Below are 22244 nucleotides of genomic sequence, written 5' to 3'. Positions count from 1 at the left end.
TCATCCACTCTACTGCTCCATACTCCTGCTACTGCCATTACAGCTGCAGTGTGTCCTGTCTCCAGGTGGCTGTAATGCTGCCTTCTCTCTAGCTGAGAAAGCTCGTCTTCGCCTTTCATCCTCTGGCTCACTATCCTCCTTGTGCTGTGAATCCAGATGGAGGGTGGGCTTGGAGACTTTGCCTGTTGCATTCATTGCCAAGCCCTGGTAAGGAGGAAGTCAGTTTGGGAAAAGGCCACCAGGAACATGGGAGCATAAAGGCTGGTTTGGAGGTGTTCCAGGCACTACATGAGAGAGGCTTCCAAGGGGAGAGAGCATACTAAGAAGAAAGGTATTGCTGCTGCTGTTGTGCTGCCACAGCTTGCCGCTATTAACACTAAGTGTGGCTGCTGGCTGCACTGGGGCACTAGCATGTGGTAGCTCAGCCCCCAGCTCTGCTCTTCCCTGCCTCTTTGGCTCAGTCTTCTGCGAACGAAAGACACTACCCTTCTGCAGTGCCTGTTCTTCCCTGCAAGAGGAGTTATTCAGCCCTCTCAGCTTGTCGCTTCCTCTCACAATCTGCCTTTTAATGCAGCCAGATGGTCTGTACTCGCCCACTCTCCATGCAGGCACCTTCAGCTCCCTGCAGTTGGATAATGCGCTTATCTGACCTGCTGGTGGTCAGGTCTGTAATCAGCCTTTGGGAGATGGTAAATGTTCACGTGTTGTAGAGGATGGCTGTGGGAGGTAACCTGGGAGTGACAGTCATCTTCAGACCCGCGCTGCGAGTCTGCTTGACAGCCTGGCTTGTGTGGGCAGGGAGGCTCTCTGACCATGTCCCCGAGAGCTCTCCACATGGACAAACTCCTGATGCTAACGCTGTGGAGCCTGCTGCTGTGCCTGGGCACCTGACCTGTCCTGTTCCACTTCATCTGCAGTGCTTACTGCTGGCCTAGGTCCCTGACCCTGGACTTGTGTCTAGTGCCGTTCAGTTGGCTTCTAATGCATTTGCACCAACAACCCAGTTGTGCTCATTTCAGGTTTGGGTTTATTGGAAACTTTCAATGCATATACAGGATTTAAAAATTATCCAGTACAAGGGATAACAGTAAACCGTCGTCTTCCTGGTGTTACCTAAGTGTTCCCTGTACTGCCAAATGCTTTTGGAGAGAACTTTGCCTATCCTGTTGTGAGGGGGAAGCAATTCCAGATCCCTGCCTTATGCTGTTGCGAAGACAAGACATGCTGTACCTTAACCTGCAGCATAGTGCCGATAGGGTAATGCTGTTAAACAGTGATAAGAAACTTTAATCATGTCAGCTTTAGCTTATGTAAAAATACAGTCCACCTTTTTCTTGGATTTTTGTTTTTTTTGAAGTGCTGGATCAAGTGAAAAGGCCCAGACAGACTTGCACTATACATCCCTACATACTACAGCTAACCAGCTCGGAAAATGTTTAAATGACAAGAAGATAGAGGCTCATAAACCTGGAATCACCGCTTGCCACCAAAATCAAAGCACTGTGCTTGTGAGCTGGCCAGTGCTGCGAACTAGGCAGTCCCTTCAAAAGGAATCCAGGTTTTAGATTGTCCATATGTGATGCTGTGATCTGGACCATTAGCAAATACCATTTGCATAAATAGCTCTCCTCTCTCCTCCTCCCATCCAAACTTTCCTGGCACAGTTAGCTAGAAACTGTTCTCTAGGTGGCCAAATTTGCAGTAGTGGTTAGGGCTCAGCTGACAGTCAGGTCTGTTTGCTCTGTGATCAAGCTGTGTCACTCTACAGAGTACTGGCAACAGAAAAGCACCAGGTTACTGCTTAAGGAAAAATAGGTGCAGTTCAGTTCTGTGCTTCCTGTGATGGAGGAGGATTCATGTCAGTGCTGCAGCTCTGCATGTAGAAACGGTCTTGGCCTGAAACACCCCCTGTGCTAGGCTTTGGTTACCTAGGCCTTGCTGCCACCAGCCAAGACACCCCTACAGAGACTTCACACGAGGAGAACCTTGTGGGGAATAACCCCCCTAAGTGCAAAGTGAAACCGTCAGAGAAATTTCCATATACACTTAGTTCACAACAGCAGTGGCCCCAGGGAGTCTCCTTTGGCTGTAAGGCCCTTTGCACTGGACAGGACTTCCCCCTGGATTTGTTTCAGTCAGTAGGAAGATAGCGCTGAACAGAATCAGTCTTCTTGTCCCATTTTCCAGTCTCCTTTGCCTCTCTTCTGTCATGTTTGGAAGTCAGGGAGAATTTCAGCTACTCTCCTGCGTAGCTGATTTCTCCTTTCCTCTCTCTCTCTTTCCTTTTTCACCAGTAATGGGTACTGCCTCCATGCCTTGAATGCATTCAGCATGAGTCTCCTTAAAGAAATGGGGGACACAAAGAACAAAGTGACAACATGCAAATGTGTGTGTAACATAACAGGTAATCAGAAGATGACTTCTATATGATGGGGAAACTCTCCTAAAATACCTGTGACATTTGTCCTTTCTGCTGCTAGTCAGGGCTGTGACATGTTAAACATCTACGTGCAGACCACACCATTAATATGTCAGTTGTCCCAGGAGAAAATAACACAGTGCCCTTCTCTATTCCTCTCTCCCAAGAATTTTGCTCCTCCCTTTGACAGGATTCATTAGCTGGTGTTTGCTTAGCACTCTGAGGATGAAAGATGTTTCTTGAAGAATTAATAGAGTCTCTGAGAGCAGTTTCTTCAGGAAAAATGCAGGCTTGTTTGGTCCAGGCCAACCAATTGGAATGCGGGTAGCTGGGCTCCAATTCTTACCCGATTTTAATCACCCCAGCAGAGGTGCCTTGCCCTGGGTTCCCATATGGACAATAGGGAGCAACAGTCCTGTTTAAAGAATAGTTTGCTATGTCAAGGTCTGAACTGCCTTTTGCCAGTCAGTGGGGGAAGACGTAAGGTGGAATGACTGGTGATTATCCTCCTAATACAAGGTCATACTTAGAATGAATCCAGTCTCTTCCTAGGTCTGAATTTTCCCTGGTTCCTCCAGTTTGCTGGCTTGTTGGGTTAAATCATGCACTGTTCTCATCTTACTGACATGGCAGGCTAGAATAGGTTCACTCTACCACATAAGAGGTGAATTTAATTAAATTCCTCCTCCAAGGTGCTGTGGATCCTGTTTGGGCTATGTACAGGCTATTCATGACTGCATGCAGCTGACATGCTTTCATGGTGAGGCAGGTAAATATGCTTCTGTTTTCAGCTGAACTTTGACAATAGTTTTTTCCTCCTGTTAAAGTACACAGCTAATGCAGTTATGGGACAATGAGTGAACTGGGCGTGTCTGGCTCCAGTCGTGATCGGTAGAACTGCGTGCTGTAGTTCTCACTGCCAAGTCAGGCTGGCGACGGCATAAACTGAAAGTTTTCTTAAGTAGGGTTTCTAGTTGATCAACTTTGGATTTATGAACTAAATTATCTGCTGTGGACAAAACAATACAGTGTAATTCCTGCACAATCACTGGGCTTGCTATAATCATACTTAAAGACCTTCCTAAGGCAGCTTTTAGCAGAAGCTGCGTGGCCAGATCTGCTAATCAGCTTAGAAAGTTTCAGCTACTTATCCGCTTTCACTGTATTCTCTTTCAGCAGATTAAAAAGTCCTGTGAAGGGTACAACTACATCTCCTTTTCCAGACTGCATGGAAAATTCTTACCATAAACCTCTGCTGATGTTGTCTGTGCATATCACAGAAGCAAAATACCAGCAGTAAAGAACCTGTTTCACATGTTCCTGAGGAGCAGATAATTGACCTGTCAAAAGTAGTCTCTAAAATAATCTATAGGGTATATTAAACCTAACTAAAAAGAACTGCTAGCAAAGGAGTATGCTTACTTGTGCCTGTGTTCAGTAGCAATCTTCAGCTTCTCCCATAAAGTATTCTTTTCCTCCACAATCAGATCAAACCATGCCCAGAAGTACTTCCTCATGAGGCAGGCTGCATGGAGGGTACTCGCTCTCTCCTCCAGAGTGGAGAGATAATTGTTGTACTAGGGAAGGAGGACAGAGAAAGAGGTGAGAATGGATTCTTTCTCCTAACCCTCAGCCCAATAAGCAGAAAGAAAGCAGTGCTGAGACTGTGGCAGTGAAGGGTAATGGAGACAGGAGTGGAGGAAAATCAGCAGGGAGCAGGGTCAGAAAGTGCAAAGGTAGAGGAGCAGTACATAACAGTGTCCTGGGTGGAGGAGAATGATGGAGTGGAGAGCTGAAAGAAGGTCTCTGAAGAAGGGAATGATGGTGCTGAATGGGGACAGCATTAACCCCACAAAGGTTGGTCTACAGGTGTGTACAGTAGCACTGTGGTCAGGGGAAAGGCGGCAGCAGCTAGCTCTCTTGGTATTGTTTCGCCACTGTGGCACAGGCAAACCTTTAGCCAGTTCCTGAAGCCCCGCCTCAGCAGCGTATGGGAATAGAAGTCCTCAGCCCGAGACACCTTCTCCGTGAGGCTGCCCTGGGTGTCCTGGAGCCAAGTCATCAGGCATTTCCTCTGCAGGCCCAAGCAGTGGTGCCTTTGTGCCACCTCAGGAAAGACAGCACAGGTGGCAGCTAGTTACTTGGACTAGTGACTACATAAACATAAAGCTACGGAAAACTAGGTACACCAGAAAATCACCTCAGCTTTCTGGGGCCCCCAAAATGCAGATATCTGACAGCTGGAACAACTTACAGGATAGGTTCTCACAAAGAGCGGTCAGCCTAAGGAACAAGACTAGTCTATCAGGCTACTGTTGCATCACTTCTAGAGAATATCCTTTTGAATTAGATGCTCAGTTTAAGCTACGCGAATGGAGCAGAGGCATGACCTGTAACAGTTTAGTCTAACCCTGTCTGTAATGCTGACCAGCAGGGTGGACTTACAGAGCAGCTGCTATCCCTCTACTTCTTCCCAGCTGAAGGCTTGTGTGCATCTGGTTGAGTACTGTAAGTAGCTGCAGTTCCAGTCATTTAAGTGGAAGCTTGCCAACCTAGCCCTGGGCTCTGGCTAAATCTTCAGGATACAGTTGAGGGTTTATTAGTCCACCCCGATCAGGCATGCCAATTAAGTCATGTATGTAAATGTGTCATTAGCAATATTTATGTGTCAAGAAGCTATCACTTGCTGTTCTGCACTGAAGATATGGCCAGGCTAGAACAGATCACTGGATTATCACCTGTGGTGTCCTACCTCTAGCAGTGGCCAACACTGCACCAGCAGCAACTCCAAGGAGAGGGAAAGCCCTAGTGATGGGCTGGGGTTAACTACTGTAACTACAGTGGCTTGGCAGTGTTTTACTGATTAGCTTTGCTGTGGAGCAAGAGAACTGACAGGCTCGTGTCATATAACTTCAATTTATTTTTTTGGCTGTATCATACTAAACTAACTCCCACTATGTTATTGGCATCAAATCATGTGGCAGTTAGTACTGCAGACAAGTGGAGGCTACAAAAGGTGACTTCTCATTAGATTGAAATTTGTTCCTTTCTCTGTCCTTTTGGTTCCTGTTTAATCAGCTATAAATGAGGATGCCACCCTTGTGGGTTTTTGATGGCCTTTCGTGATTATTGTCAGATGGGCTGATTTAAAGAACTAATATAGGGCAGGGTGTGCAGGGAGAATTTTTGCTTTTTCCATCTCAACCTGGCTTAAGAGCCTATTAAGGTTTCTGCTAAGTGCTGCATCCATTCTTTTTCCCTTCCTCCCATGGCATCAGTCCTTTCCTTTCTCCTCAGCGCTTACCACCAGGTTTTCCTTGGCTTGCTCCCTCAGCCTTTTCCATGGCACCATTCCCAGCCTTCTGAGCAGGACCTTCTCATAGTGATCTCTGGCCTTTTTCTGGAGCTGCTGCTCTTTCTCCAGCCTCCTCTGCTTCTCCAGCTCTTTCTACAATAAAAACAGCAGTAGTTTTAATTCACTCTGGGTGAAGAGGATGTTAAGCAGTGACAATAGATTGTCATATTGGAGCTGGAGGTCCTGACCTGACAGGAAAGAGGGATCTGCATCATCTTTAGCAGTGCAGACCAGACATGACCCCACATACTAGAACCTGTGGTAGAAAGCAAACTGTCTTGAAAATTCTCATGGAAGATGATGGTATTTCCGGACATTTCCTTGGGCCACGGTATCAGTACATGGCCTTCCCTCAGCACTGCAGTTGGTGTTACTGTAGCAGACACATAACCCATGGCTACCAGCAGCACTGATGTAGCAGGAACCTCCTTTTGATGGGCCTTTATCAATGTGGGGAGGGGTGCTTTGGTGAGCTTGAGGAGGGCAGCTTTCTATGTTTATAAAACTAGATTGAAAACATGTCCAAAAATGATTCTGAGTTTATGCACGGACCCTATCACTTAATCTAACCTAAATAGTAGGGGAGGGATGTGGGTATTATATAACTGCACAATATTACTTTTGACTAAGACTCGGGGATGAAGGTCAAACATCCTAAAACACTCAGTCCAAGTGGAACACTAGTTGTAGGTCAAATTCCTGTGAGATTTCAAATGTGCTATTTGGGTTATTAGGACAGCTCATTTCCAAGTAACAATAATGAAGTGGGGCTATTCCTAGGCTAGCTCCAAGGAGAGGATGCTTCTATTCTTCAGGTGGAAAGTTGCCCTTGATATACCTGTCGGGCTTGTTTACGTCTAAGTCGTGTGTTTGTGACTGGTATCGCTGTGTATATGCTGAAGGGGGATACAAGTGGAAGGAGCAGCCTGAAAGTAGGCTGAACATCCTGCCACTGTGGGGGCTTATGTGGCTGTACCTCAGCCCTGCCAGCTGGGACCTCTAGTCCTGCTGATGAGACAGAGACAGTATATACTTCATAGTGTGTTCGGTCCACAGCCCTTCCTGTAACGTGGCCAAAAAGGGGGAAGGTGGTGAGTCTAGACAGCAAGTGCTGTGGAACTCTGCTCTACTAATGAAGACCTTCGGTTTATGTTACTCTGGCTGCTGAGTGCTAGTGGGCAATGGCTCTTCTTCCCTATCCCTGCTAAAGGGGGGTAAGGGAGAACAGGTGAGGTGCTTTGTCACCAGCTTCTGCTGCCTTCTCTCCTCCCGTCGTTTTTCCTTTTCCTCGGCCTCCTTCTTCTGTTGTTCTTCCTCTTCAGCCTTCAGCTGGGCCTTGAAATGGAGAAAATGGAGGAAGGTAAAATTTAATTTGGCATGTGACCTTTTCAGAGAACACAGACCTCTAAGCTTTCCCAGTATTCCTCTACTGACCAGCACCTGAAACTTCAGAAGGAAGCAGACTATCACACACTAGACATGATCTGTGCTGGACAATGAACTGTGGAAGGGAAAAGAAGGAGGGACTATTCTTTCTACTGTCTATCTATCTATATATTTCTTTGCCCTAAGCTATAGTATTTGCCCACTCTTCCCCTAAAAAAATTAAACCATACACCAAGTTATTTATTGATAACCTGATTACTGAAGTGAGTTGTGAATCCCTGGGCTTTGCTCTGAAGTTTTACTTCTACATGCAAAGCAGTGTCATAGGTACCCAAACATTTCTTTCCCCAAACACTGAAGATCAAAGAACTTGATTTACTTCAGTCCTGGTCATAGTTGGCAAAATATCCTTCTCTGAACGTTTATCTACTCCCCTTGCAAACCCCACTCCACTTTGATTTGACAAAGCTTTTGCTCTTGATGTGTGCATCAAAGGCCTAAAACCCACACCAACCATAATGCATGATTACTACGACTGTGCTTCCTGATCTTTACAATCCCAGCAACTCTAGCTGAGGAAACCTAATTTGATACTTGTCTGTCCGCTCTATGGTTAAAGTGTTCTCTAAGGCTTGTTTCAGCCTCCTGTGTATGTGAATGCATCTCTCTTGCTTGGAGAAGGAAAAAACGCTGATTGTTTTAGGATCCCAGTTCTGAGCTTTGTAATCCTAATGCAACTTATTATCAATGCTTTTAGTAACAGCTTATTGCCCTGAAGCTAAGAAGGCTCCTCTTGTTGGATGTATATCACAGAATTTGTGTATTAATTATGCAGACATTGTCCATATCTTCTCTCTTCAGCAGAGATTTGCTAGAAAGATGCAGGGTATTTACTAGGTGAGACTGCACGTCCTCAAGCTGCATGTGACCAGATGGGAAAGGCAGGGGAGGGGAAACCCACCACTGCCAGGTCCAATCAGGTGGATCTCTGCACACACTTCCCCTTCCCATCCTCGGCAAGGACAAGTTACCATCATGGGGTAGGTGTGAAAGAAGTGTTGCGGGGGTGGGAAGGGAGGCTGCTTCTAGAATTGCAACTGCATCAACATGAGGTGTCTGCCTGTGATATGGCAGGGCTAGCGCCATCACTGCATGTAAATGCAGCAATAACTACTTCTTTTGATGTGTGCCAGACATCTGCTTTCTCACAAGCTATAAAACTGTTTTGGATAAAGGGCTTTTTCTTGGTCCCTGACTCTGGGGTTAAAAGAGCATTTCTTGTAACTGGAATGGTGTGAAAGAGACTTCATTTCATTTTCCACTTCCCTTACCAATTTTTCCTCTTCTCTTCGTTGTTTGGCTGCTTCTAGTTTCCTCCTCTGTTCTGCACGCTGAGTTGCTCTGTCCTCCATAGCTACAGAAACAGAGGACATAAGGCTTAGTGGAAATGAGCTACAGGATAATGGCAGAAGTTTGGTGAACAAGGATGACCGCTTCACTCTACTGCAGGCCCCCATTGACCTGGCAATGCCAGCACAAAGGGACTTGCTTTCTGCTGCCTCTTATGGCTGGCAGCGTCATGAATAAGGAACCCATAAACATTTGAGATGACTTGGGACTACCCCAGTTAGATTCACTCCACTCCCCTTGGTTGACAGTCACAGCCATGAGGCTCAGTTATGAAAGGAGCTGTGGTCAGAAGTTTTATCCCTGTCATCCCTGATTGAGTGCTGAGGCTCAGGGCACCTGATTTAGCAGCAATTGCTATGAGGTCTCCAGTAAGCTCCAATTGCTTATTTAAAGAGTGATTTCACAATGGAAAGCATCCCTGCCACATTGACCCACAGGTACTTGGTCCCACTAGTGAGCAACTACTGCTTAATGCTTCTTTAGGGAGATAAATTGCAATGCAGTGATCTTACTAGCTATAAGCAAAGATGCTGATGTGCTATCAGTGCTGATGTGCTATCAGTGCTGATATGACCACACAGAACATGCAGTGGAGGTGAGAACTCATGCTTGCTTCTTCTGAAGTCACAAATGAAGCACAGGTTGGAGCAATTGGGGGGGCATTTAAGTGTTCTGACCACAACAGGTTTCCTCAGATTCTTTTCTCCTCTCAGGTGTCCCAGGATTCTCTGCCAAGGGGAAATCATCCAGTAATAACTTGTTAACTGATTTTTTGGGGGGATCTTCAAACAAATGCACTTGAGTGCTCTGAAAATACACTTACTGCCTCTAACATGTACAGAGTTCAGGCAAATCAGTGAGTGATAGCTTGGACTAGGTAGTATTGGAGCTGAACACAGTCAATGAAAGACAACTAACTATTAATGCCCAGCTATTATGGCCAAAAAGCTCTAGTGATCCTAAAACTGTTAAAACATCACAATGATCATATTGCAAACAACTTTTCATGCAGACTGTGACCACCCCCTAGTTGATATGGAAGAACATGCCCTAGGGATATAACAGAACCTGATCTTAATTTACTTAATTTACTGCATGAAAAGGCTGTGCTGCATGTTTAGCGTGTATATGCTGTTCCAGCGTGGCCAGAGAAGGGGAGAGATCTCACAGAAGGCAGGGATCCAGAGCTCCTTCCCCAGCCTAGCTACTGTTGTCTCACAAACCCTTGGGTAGGCACTTAATTCCCTTTGAAATCTCAATACCTCTGTCAAAGTTAGATGAAAATGACTGGTCAGTTTAAGTCTTACTTGGATGCACAATGAAGGGAATAAGACTAACAGCAAAAATGCCTGTAGAACTTCTCTCTCTTGAGTCTTGTCACACCAGAAACAATCACAAGTGTCAGGAGTAACTACTGCCATAGTGTACTAAGCATGGACTGGAGGGGCTTGCAGTGGCCCAGGTTTTACAGATGCCTGATGGGCATGAAAACAGCTCACCCTCTCATGGCACTGGTCAGGCTGGGAAAGAGAGTGCTGAGTTTTACTTGCATACTGTCATCAACCAGCAAGGCTGAGGCAAAGAAAGAGAGAAGTTGCCAGACAAGCTGTTGAGAAAAGTGGTCTGGAATGGCCTTTGCTATCTAGAACAATACCTTTCAGTATAGGATGAGCTGAGGTCAGCTGGCTGGAGGGCCTTCTGCCTTGCATCACTGCTCTTGTGTTTTCTGGCCCATGAGAAACAGGAGGACTTTAAAAAGAAAAAGTAAAGAAATTCATCAATGAATGTGAAATGACATCTCACACCTACCACCTATGGTTGAGAAACACTTTGTAGTTTCTATTCTCTATTCTGCTGCAATTTTATTCTGAGCTCCTGATACACCTTTCTTCTGCTTGAAATGGGATTAATGATGCATCCTTGCAAAGGAGCTGAGTACCCAGGGCTGCTGCATGTTCTGCAGTACCGAGGATGACACACACTTTTTTCCTAACTAAATAAATCCCTGCTGCTACTATGTGTGACCCTCTAGTATTGCTGTTTTTAAATGGGTACTGTATGGCTCACATTGTGTCGAACCATTGCAAAAAGGGAGAAGGATGGAAAACTGTGGCCAGCCTGATACTAGTCTTGAGGCTAAGTCACAAGTGAAAAGAAGACCACATAGCACTAGCATGACTGAAGCGTGCCTGGCAAATTCTGGCTCAACTTGAGTAGGAATGAGACATGCTGACTAATTGAGCCTGCTTTTTCGAGAGCATATACCTCAAATGGGTTGTATTCTTGCATCTGTATTGTTTTTCCCTCTTCGTTTTTTCCTCCCTGGTTTGTGAACCAGAGTTGTTAAGTGGCTGGGTTACAGCCATGGCTTGTGCTGCCTCTTCTTTAGCTCTGCTCAGCCTCTGACTTTCTTGCAGTTCAAGGATCACCTCTTGCTGTTTCTGAAGCTGCTGCCTCTGCTCCTCAATCAGATGTTGCTGGAAGGCATGACAGTACTCAAAATGGCTACCATAAGCAGGAGCTGTCTTTGTACCAGGTGCCTGAAACTGCTGGGGGAGAGTGGCTATTTGATTCCTGTACACAGCCTGGTCCTGGGCACTTGGGACTGCGTGTTTTAGGGTAATCTCTGAGGCAAATTTGGGTTTCCTGTAGGAATGAGATGTGTCAGCAGCATCCCAACAAGAGTGGTGTCTAGTCTGGTCAGGTTCTTTCTTTCTGAGGCAAGTTTCAATTGGCTAGGGAAGAAAAAAAAAAAAAAAGAAATTAGGAAAATTTGGCATTGATTCAAACCAAGCACTCTTCTGTCCTACCTACATAGGAAGTATTTCTTTAATGCAAATCTAGTGAGATGCCTGAGAAGTAGGGTAATCTCAGCTATGCAATCTTTATCCAGTTCCTAGCCAGGGCAGAGGAGCCCTGTTATGTACAAAATGGGGGGCTGTGGGAAAGAATTGTTAAGGAGCTGTGTGCCCTTTCACTGGGAGAAAAAAGTCCTGATCAGGTAAGAGCTCTGGCAGGAATATAACCTGACTATTTTGTTAGGGAGCACAGCTCAGGACAGCTCATTTCTTAGGGGTTAGCTCATCTCTCAGGGATTAGCGTACTCCCTTTTGGACTGTGTTGTCCCTGCTCAGCACTCAGATGGAGAGTAAAGGGAAAACCAGTTGTTGGAAGTGATCTACACAGCTGATCTACTGGACAGCCCCTTTTCAGATGGAAGAGAAGTCTACATGGTGCTGCTTCCTCATGCCTCTTCTCCAGCTTTGATAAATATTACTGTGAAACAGGTGCACAGTGGGGAATGAGGCTGAGCCTTCTCTGACACATGGTCTTTCTCTGAAGAGGCATCAGATGTAACGTCTGCTTTCTGATTCCTACGTCAAACCCCAGATTCCATCCCATCCTTTCAACATAAATTTTACCAGTGCATCAGAAGAAAAATACAGGCCTACTGAGATGATATATGCACTGTAGGAAATCAACTTTTGCTGACACTTAAGCAAACAAAAAGCTTGACCTATAATATGTGTGTGTGAGCTCTCATACTGGGATCGGGATACTGCTGTGATACAGGCTTTATAAACAGAAAGGAAGGGCAGGTTCTGACCTGACAAATGACAATTTAAGGAAGCAACCTCTGATTCTCCTCTCCTATTTCCTTGCGATGCTTATTATCCTGAAACAGCCAGTGACAACTTTTTTCCCCCACGCTTAAAAGCCAGAGAGCTGCCCTGGCATGACAAAATCTCTTGTCATGCAGTCAAGCGTTATTCTTTTTAAGTCTAAGCAGGCATCAAAGATGTAAGTAATCTCTCAGCAAAAGTGATCTGGGGGTGGGACGCTCATTGCGACTCACCGTACATGAAGGGTTGTTCTCTGACAGCGTTAGAGACTATTTTTAAAACTCATCCATTGTCCTTCACATTTGCCTCTGATTTTTAAAGACTTCTCTCCTGAACAATTGCAGGCAGGTATTTGGGGGTCACTCTGGGAAAGAAGCCTTCCTCTGGGACAATATATTCTTTATTTCAGATTGCTCAAAAGAAGTACTTTGTAAGAGTACCAAGATACCAATAGACAAAACTACATAGGAAGGATTTACCTTGTCTTGCTGCAAATCTTGATGATGGTTTACTTCTGCTGTCCCAAGCTTGTTAACCTCCAGTGGCCTGTCCAGACCATCCTTCCCCAGTGACATTCTCTCCAGCAGCTGTGCCATCTTTCTCTTCGTCTCCTCCCTCTTAATCTGCAGCTCCCGCTTTTCTGTCTCCGCTTGGCTCCAGCGCTGCCATGCCAGAAAGCAGCAGCGCAAAAGCCGTCGCTGGTTATGCTCCACAGACAGTTGTGTTTTCCTGAATGAGAAAGCATTTGTGTTGTTACAGGAGTTAGGCTTCGGCCCAAGCCTGCCTGAAACAACTGCATCAAGTACAGCAGTCCAGGCCATGGCATGAGCCCCGTAACTTCCCAAGTCTTTTTGTCGCTTAACTCTGAAGACCCTCCAAAGCTGTATAGAGTTTCTCCAAGGAGGAGTGGCAGGGCAGAAAAGATGCCCATTAGTTTGAAATAAGTTTCCCTAGTTGATGTTTTGCAATTTCCTGTGTCATCCTTGGGCTGTAGGATAAGTGCAAAAGAGGTATCCTGCTCCCTTGCCAGCTGCATGGGGGGAAGTGGCAGTGCCTCACCACACAGCCTCCCAGACACCTGCAAAAACAAAATTTTCTCTGGCTGATAGGGAATACATCCAACAGCCTCCTTAATGAAAGGCACTGGGCAAAATGCTCTCTGCTATACTACTACTGAAATAGGAAATAACTATATTAATCAGGAATAAATATGGTACCTCATATTCTCTGGGGTCCAGAGCAAGCCAGGGTGAGATTTCCAGGAAAGACACATATAGAGAGTGTGAGACACAGGCTTGCTGGAAAGTGCTAAAGCTCTTGTTTATCTCCGTCCCTCAACGCCTCTGGCAGACTGCAGGCAATGTAGCAATTTTCTCAAAAAGCTACTGTTTACCTCCTGCTGGCTAACTGGCAAGCCCCTTTTACAGTCCCTGATCACTGCACTGCTCAGTACTGTGGCAGCAGGAGGAATTCTACAGTGTAGGGTCGCTACCTGTTTTGATCTTGGAGATGAACTTCCAATTGTTGTGCCTCCTGCTCTACTTTCTGGGCCCAAGTATAGTTTCTCCAGGCTCGCAGGGCCTTCAGTTGGCATTTCCAGTCAGCAAGGACTCTGGCTTTTCCCATTTTAATTCTGTGCTCCAGAATGACTTTCAGCCAAGCAGAGAAATGTCGTTGCATGCACTGCATAGGAGAGTTTCAGAAAACCAATGAGCAAGATAGAGCCCGTCACACAAATGCTGATCCTCTCCACCCTTCCCCTTATCTGACTTTCCTTTTTGAGATTCTTTTTAGAATCCCCACTTTCAGCAATTACCTTGAGGGTAATAAACATAACGCAGAGCATGTGCAGGTCTTCTACAAAAAGCAGAAAGGTACTATAAAGATAACAGTGTAGGGCTCTATGCTTTTGAGTGAAACGCACTTAGTTCACCAAGTGAAACACGCTTATTCACCAAGGAAGAAAATGGGTGAGGAACACAGAATTTCTAGAGACAGGGAAGACATTTCAAAATCTAGAAAATGTCTAAGATGCTATAAGGTATGAACACTTCTGTGGAGAAGAGTTCACAAACATCTCTGTGGACCACTTGTTTTTTTTTTTTTTTAAATTAGACAAAACCCAATACACTTCCTAGTGTGAATTTATGACACAACCTAAGATCACCCTTGTTCCAGTAGGAAGCCAAACCTTTCCCCTATTGTGTAGACTTACTGCATCTGGGAGTGATTTACACTGTACAGAACAGCAATTTGCTATCTAATCTACCCCATAATTCTAGCCCTGTCACTGCAGACACTGTTCATTTTGATCCTCCAAGTGGGTCAACTCACAGGACTCAGCTGTTCCCCTTTTGTCATAATGCCTTGTTTTAATTGCATTCCTCTCACTCACTGAAATCTCCAAATGCAGACTTACAAAAAGGACAAAATGTCAATGCATTAGCTATTTCTTTCTGCTGTAGGAAAATAATCAAAGTGTCACTATTGCTTAGCTCAGCTAAGCCGTGGCTTCTCACATTATGCCAGCCCTAAATTGTTCTGTGGTTTCATTCAGGCTTATCTTCAAAGCTTAGATTGTGCTGGAGAGAAGTTGTGTACTGCTAAATAGTAGCCAAGCTCAAATCCAGCAGACAGGCAGAAGAAGTGAGCCACGGGGAGAAAACACCATAAAAGCTAAGGGATTCTTCTATTAAAAAATTCTAGATGTAGATAAGTAGACATTAATGATGATGACTGCTCTATTAATTAAAAACATTACATGATGGATGGCATTCAGACCTGCACTCAGGGAAATTTATTCCCTTTGCTGAGACTGCCCATATAAAATTATTCAGTACCAAAGGATCACTCTTTAATTGCAAGTATTTGTTACAAGCAGGTGTTTAACCCAGAGCTGGCTGTGGTATCAGAATAATGAGAGTAAAAGAAATAGATGCCTACTAGGAATTATTAAAATCTGCATGCTTGTCTCAGAAGAGCTGTTGCAACATCACAGAATATTCACTGCACCCAGTGGGAGTGGATACCTGAAGGAATCCATTAACTGTGGATGTGCTGGCACACTTTAACTCTTGGAGACCCAGCTCAAAATTCATCCCAGGCCTCAGCACTTCTCTTTTCTCTCCCTGCTCTTGCACCAGGGTCTGCAAGGCAATCTTTAAAATACCTTTCTATACATACAACAAGGGCTTCTCAGGCCCTTTTGTGCCACTTCCCCTCTTTTACTTCCTTCCTCAAGGTAACACAAATCTTGCTCCACTGCCTCCTCTGTACATCTGCCTATTTCTCAATTGCAGAAGCCTTTATGTTCACAGCCGTCCTGAGAGCCACATCTTTTCCACAATTCTAAGTGAAACTTCCGAGTACACTTGAGGTGCAGACACACTGGCGATGGAGGCTCAGGATTTCTTGCTCCCAGTCTTACAAGACACTTTTTGCCCTGCTCTTCTACTTTCCTGGTATTGGCAGGAGGGCTTGGAGGAAGTAAAAAATTCTGATAACCACAACTTTTTACTTCAGTTTTGCAAATAGTAGCTGAGGCCAGGTAGCTCGGAGTCTCAGATAAAGAAGGGGGTGATGCTCACTCTCTGCTTATTGGTGTGAATCCTGCACAGCAGCTCTTGAGCCTTTCTCTGTTTCTCCTCTCCTTGCTCTTCTTTCTTCAGGACTGGGGGTGGTGACGCAGTAATAGGTACCTCCTGCAATGACAGCTTCTGACTTTTTTCTTGTCTCTTCCCCTCCCTGGAAAGTGAACAAACATACAGATCCAATACAATGAGGAAAGTACTCTAGCACAGATTTCACCTTCTTTTTGGCCAATCCTAAGAGAATCACCTCTACAGCTTAGAAAGTTCTGATTATTTAACTCAGCCTTCTTAGAAAACAGCCTCTGTCATGGTTTGGGGTCCCAGAGATTAAACAGTCTGGAGCATTTCCAAAATATAGCAGGCAGAAGAAAACAGTAAGATTTCAGTAAAGCACTTGCATGAGAAGATTTAGGATTTCAGGGCTGCCTAAGTAAATAACTGGCATCCCTACAAGTCACATCTCTGACAATCCAAGCTCAGCAGAAGCAAAAATAATGTCTCTGCAAAATTCTCAGCCAAGAATGCTTTATTCTCTCATAGCAGAGGAAGTATTGTAAGTGCTGTACTTTCAACACAGACTATTGGGTTTTTGTGTGTGTGTGTGTGTGTGGTATACTGGCTTTCATGCTGCATTAGACACTAACGAGGCTGTATGTGGCCACAGAGTTGATGGAGAAAACGCACGGTGGTGCAAACACACTCCTGCTTTGTGATTCAGTGTACATACTGGTACACTGAGGGGAGGCTAACAGTATCTTCAGCCCATCTTCCCACTAAATAAACTCTGTCATTAATGTTGCTAACAAAGGAATAAAAGGTTTTGGGAGAGTTCAGAGACAGAGAAAAAGCAGATGTTTCATTTGGGACCGCCACTCCTCTTACATTTAGCAAAAGGAGCTGATAAGAGAAATATTCTTCATATGGTTCTTTCCATGCACCCCTCTGCCTCTTACGTTCTCCGTGCTTCTGCCATGATGTGCCTCTTCTCAGCCATTTCCTTTCGCAGCTTCACCATTTCCCTCTGGATCTCCTCTTCCTCCTTCTGGGCCTTCAGAGCCTTCCTCCTGTCCTCCTCCTGTGCTTTGAGCTTGGCCTCAGACAGAACTGATTTCTTCAGGGCCTCTTCTTGTCTCTGAAGCTCTAATGCTTTCTGACGCCTCATTCGGTTTTCTTTCACCTGTGAAGGAGGAAATGAGCAAAAGTCAAAACAGAAACCAAAGGCCGAAGAATTTGAGGTTGTTTGTACGCTGACAGAGTGGGTGACAATCCACCTTTCACATGAAGCAAGCAAACCGATCTGTAGCTGGCACTGACTGGACTGGTTCTGCTCTCAGACCAGCAAAAAACTCCATTCCGGACAGTGAAGTTAAACCAGTATTACTCGATGGGAGCAAACTCAGAACTGACTGCCATGGCGGCTTTTCCTGTCAGTCTTCAGAAAGGAGGAAAACCTGAACATAAGTAGTGAAAGTTGACTGTGCAAGCTACTGTGAATAGCTAACGTGCACGTGGAAACACAGTAACGTTTCAGCTAAACCTCGGGTATTTGCCTGCAAGTCAGAGATTACTGCGGGTTGGGAGAGAATACTGGGGAAGTATCACTGAGCATTTACTCTAATCCTATAATTATCTTATTCCTTTTAACTGTCCTGCCTTGCCTGCTCACCTGTTTGTGTCTGAGCTCCATGATTATTCGTGGATCTGCAAGTTTTTGTTTTTCCTTGATGTCTTCAAGTCTGAGGTCTTCCACTATCCCACAGTTCACAACTTCACTCTGCAAAAGATGCTGCAGGTATTCTTGGACAGAAGAACTTTCCAATTCATGTTCCAGATAGCTGCACAAGTCTGAAATGAGGAATTCAGATTATCTCAGGCTAGTCTGAAATGAATAAACCCCTCTGTCTCAGATCACAAAGCCTAACGTAATTAAAGGGATCGCTTTCCCAGACTGTGAATGCATTTCTGATGAAAGCGGACACACTGACTGCACTCCATTTATCCCCAAAGAGTCTTAATCAGTCTCCCATTGAACACGCTAGAGCAGTAACAACATTTCATCCATTTTTTACTGCCTTGCCTCTGAGCATTTCAAATGGCTGTATAAATTTGACAGGCCTCACAAATACCCATACACAAAAGAAATAAAATTTCTCTTTCACAAAGGGAGACATCGAATGTTTATGAGGTGCATTTGTGCAGCCCTACAGCAAGCTGCCGTAAGAGTTGGGGGAGAAAAATCATCACCTCTAATCTTGTTTCTACTGAGCCCACTGTCCTGGCCTCAAAGCAACTTTTACCTCTCTGTCTGACAAGCCAGGAGACCTCGCTCCCTTCCCCAGCATATCCTCAGAGAGGAAGCCAGGAACTGCTTTGTTGTGCTCTCACCATCAAACCGCTCATACTTCAGAGGGGCTGCAGAAGGCTTTTCCAGGAGGACAGAGTCAACCTCCTCTTCTCCATCTCTCATCAGCTCCAGTTGTAGTTCGGACTTCATCCAGTTACTGAGCAGCTCTTGGGCTATCATGAGGAAAGAGACTGATGACTTCACTTGCTTTAAAAATATATGGGTAAGTGTAAACTAGCAAGACTCTGTCTCTGGGATAGTTATATCACATGCTAGGAAGGCAGTCTAAAATGACTGAAAGCTGATCTGCAACAGAAAATGGAATAAGGCTGATAGTTCTATTCTCATCCTCTTGATCTATAAAAGAACAGGAAGAGAAAGTGGCAAACTTTTTCCATGTCACATATGTCACAAATGAATTCTTCTCCACCTCATTTTTCCTATAGGATTCTCTGGACATTTAGATCACTTGTGTGATTATTATAGCATTTATCAAGGAGATGGAATTCACATGAGGTAATTCATAACTCAGATAGCTTTCGTATGTTTTACCACTGCGCTTGCACACACCTAGGTATTTTCCACATGTACAGCCAAGATTGTCACATGTTAAATACAAAAAGAACCACTGTTTGGATAAATGTTAGCTTCACGTGTACAGCTTAAGTTTTGCAAGTACCATAGCTCCTGGAACAACCAGTGAGTCTAGATTACGAATCTGACAGGTGGCAAGCTTCACCAGGGACTACCTGTACTCAGAATTAAGACTGCAACTACAGGAATGCACCCATCATGGATCTGGTACTCCTCAGTGAGCTCAAATGCCTCATGACCAACTGGATACAAAGTCCTTCTGTGGACTTTTATTTGCATCTCCACTCTTCTGTGGAAAAAGGCAAAAATTCCTTTTTCAGAGTTTCTACTCAAAAGCAAAGATGGCTGAAGTGGCTGTTGCCAAGCTGGCTGCACAGGTGGCCAAGCTGTTAGCAGGGCTGTAAACTGCAAGGCATCGGGGCAGCCCCATGAGAAGCTGAGCCGTCCTGAGCCATCCATGAGGTGAGGATGGGCACAGAGCAGGGATCTCAGCAGTGCAAGTCATCCCCTGTAAAGGCGCACAGCCGCTAGGCAGGAGGAAGCAGCTGCTCCAGATCCCTAGTTCTAACACAAAATGAAGATGCTCCCATTGAGTCCTGGTATTTCTAAGGCAATAAAGCCTTTTTAAAACTTCCTTAAAAAGGGGTGGGTTTTTGAAGAAAACATAAATCTAATGTTTATTGTCCTTCAAATCACTTTTGTTCTCTTTTATAATCTCTCAGGCCAGCTCAGGAACAAGGAAATATATCTCAGAACAGAAAGAAGACAGAAAAACAGCTTATCACTTGGGGAAGGGTTACTTTTTTGACTGGGAATGTGAGGTCCTCATAACTAGAGTAAAAAAAGTCCTTGCACTTCTCTTATTGATACCTTTCTTTGCAAAGTGGCCTATGTGTAGTTAATACCATTAAGTATTCTAATAATGGATTCCAGATAAAAGGCTTTCTGCTGAGCTAGGAACAATCCTGAGGGATTGGTAGCTATAAAAAGAAAACACAGGCAGAGAAGGGCAAACAAAAATAATAAAGAAACACAAGGAAAGCAAGCAACTTTCCCACCTATTGCAAAGACAGCTCCTTTTGAGCCACTATGCTTATATAATGCATTCAGACAGTGCACTGTAAGCAGATAGGTGTATTCTGTGCTATTAGGTGAACCCTTGATGATTGCAGGTGAAAAAGCTGACTCCCTGCATTGAAGTGGATGATCTTGAGACAAGTCTTCATTCCATTCTTTAAGGCTCACTTTTGAGTCTTAAAAAAAATGGTTAACTTGAGTTTTAAAATCCTGTTTCCTATCAGCTTTTTACACTGCAGATGTACATCTAGCACTCATGGGAGACAATTTCCCTCTTTTTATTTTTAATGTACTGCAGTTTTATTTTCAAATTTCAGTAAGCACTTGTGGCTGCAGGCATTACAGAGGGAATATTTAGTTAACTAACTAGTGAGGAAAATTTTGCATGGGAATCAAGGAAAACCACACAATTATTTGTACACGTGAAACTTACACAGAGCAATTCCATTTTCACATCTGGCCTGCTATCAAAAATATATCAAGTAATTTCATCTGGTTTCCTAGAGTCCACTAACTTGTACTTGACCATACAGTGCATCTTCAAGGGCAGTATTCATCCCTGACCTAAAATCTCCAGGAGACAGAGAGTTTATCTTTCCCTTAGGTATGCTACTTAAGATCTACCTTGAACTCCAGCAATTGATTCTTCTTATGCCTTTCTCCATTAGATAAAAGGCATCTTACTATGAACTGTTTCTTCTGCTCTCAAACTTTGTAAGCGCCTGTTCAGATCAGAACCATAATACTGGATGAAGAAGAGTTAATTTTCAGCAGCTTGTGGCAAGCAGTATTTCAGCTCACCTTCCTCACAGGCCTCATCATGATCTTGCAGCTGTTCCACGGTTTCCACACTCATCACAGGACCACAAGGCCCCTGTGAATACCTTGACTTTTGAAGGGAAAAAGCTTCAGAGACAGCATACTCAGAGGTTTGCTCCACTCTCTTTAAATTAAAGAAAGGAAAACGTTTCTAAGGATTGCTGGATATAAATTTTTAAACTTCCTATATCCAGGTTTCTCCTCCAGAGAGAGCAAACATCAGTGGGAATGTAACACAAGACAGTATGGGTGTTATAAGAAAGAGATTGCTTTTGAAACACGTTTCTCTGACTGTTCTTGATTGACTGGAGAAATTAGACTTAGAAACGATTAAGTAATAAGCATTCATTTGGCAATTAGTGCCAATCACAGTGATTGGAGAACACGTTGGGAGAATGCAACATGGGGGCTGAATGGAGACTTGCTAAGTCAGTCCCCAGCAACCACCAACTATGAAAGTTGGTATCAGCACTTTGTCATAACTAGGCTGGCCACTGTGTAAATAGTTGGAGTGATTTTTCCATCCCATATTCATCTGAGGTGTAAATGGTCCTGCAGCATCACATGTAACACCTGTACCCCAGACAGCCTGCATTTCTGCAGAAAATTGTCCCTTTATGCTAGGACAACCAGAGCAACTTGCTGCCAGAGGCCTAGGGGGCTGCAGCAGGCGGCAGATGCTCACTTCTATCTGCCATAAGCAGCAGGCAGAGCATAGGGCTGCCCAAGGAAATAAAACAAAGGGAAGTGCACCCTAGAAATCATTTTCCTTTATCTCAGGTGGCTGTAGATGCAGGAGATGGTGCTTTGGGGTAAATCTCTTGTGTTACTTGCCCATACATACAACTTGCAGTACTGCCCAACAGCAAGTTGTGTGTGTGACCTGTCAGTTTTACGCATAGCAACAAGGTACCTTACTCTTGAGTGAGTTACTGTTCAAGTTACTTCACCTTAATCCAGTGTTCCAAGTTATCAGAGTCAAACCTTGGCTGGAAATAAGATAAAAAAATAATAGCATTGCAACCACCTGTAGAGCAATTCACTTGAGCGCAGCACAGACTTCCCATCCACTGGCGAATCAAGCGGCTGTTGCTGCAGCCCTCCCCCAGACCTAGGAAACCTCTTTTCTGAGCCTGACCCCGCTCTTAAAACCGGACGGGACCCCACGGGCCCGTCCCGCGTGCGCACAGCCCACGCAGCACCCTCGGTTAGAAGCAGCCGACCTCCTCCCCCCACCGCCGTTTAAGCCGTTGGGGGCGTGGCGGCAGCGCGCGGCCCCTCACCCGAGAGGGAGCGCCCTGATTGGACAGCGCCCTGATTGGCGCCCCCTAGCGTTCTCCACGCCGCCTACCCGCCGTCCCGTCAGGCCCCGTTACCTCCGGTCTGGCCCCGGCGGTGAGGCGCCGCCAGCGGTACAGCTGGGGCCTGTGCCCCGGGAAGGCCATGGCCACGCCAGGCACCCCCGCGAGCCGCCCGCCCCTCTCAGCATGTCGCACGGCGCATCGCGCCGGGAGCGGCCTCGCCATGGCAACGCCGCCTCCCCTCGGTGGGGGCGGAAGGGAGGTGTCTCCCCCCCCCCCCGGCGCACGCTGATGATGCGGCGTGAGGTGATTGGGGCGGGTAGGGG

The 22244-nt window shown here is 45.2% G+C and overlaps 1 protein-coding gene across 3 annotated transcripts; it reads right to left on the bottom strand.

Annotated features, from left to right (window-relative positions):
- Positions 1–1025: 1025 nt before the first annotated feature.
- CCDC191 (coiled-coil domain containing 191) lies at positions 1026–22149 on the bottom strand. Of its 3 annotated transcripts, none has more exons than XM_054813506.1 (17): positions 21994–22149; positions 21568–21606; positions 20600–20741; positions 18169–18300; positions 17450–17628; positions 16737–16960; positions 15781–15937; positions 13686–13876; positions 12673–12922; positions 10836–11305; positions 10225–10319; positions 8492–8574; positions 7020–7109; positions 5724–5867; positions 4374–4526; positions 3842–3996; positions 1026–2340 (listed from the first exon to the last, which is right to left on the bottom strand). In XM_054813506.1, exons 1-17 carry the CDS (start codon positions 22141–22143, stop codon positions 2208–2210), a joined length of 2787 nt encoding a protein of 928 aa, XP_054669481.1. In that variant the 5' UTR covers positions 22144–22149; the 3' UTR covers positions 1026–2207. The 3 variants fall into 3 exon arrangements, with proteins under 3 accessions (XP_054669481.1, XP_054669483.1, XP_054669484.1); XM_054813508.1 differs by having other exon boundaries at positions 20600–20687; XM_054813509.1 differs by lacking the exon at positions 20600–20741 and having other exon boundaries at positions 21994–22064.
- Between the last annotated feature and the right edge of the window lie 95 nt (positions 22150–22244).

The sequence above is a fragment of the Grus americana genome, chromosome 1 (genome assembly GCF_028858705.1).
Source record: "Grus americana isolate bGruAme1 chromosome 1, bGruAme1.mat, whole genome shotgun sequence".
Lineage (NCBI taxonomy): Eukaryota > Metazoa > Chordata > Aves > Gruiformes > Gruidae > Grus > Grus americana.
This window is presented reverse-complemented; position numbering and strand designations above follow the sequence as displayed.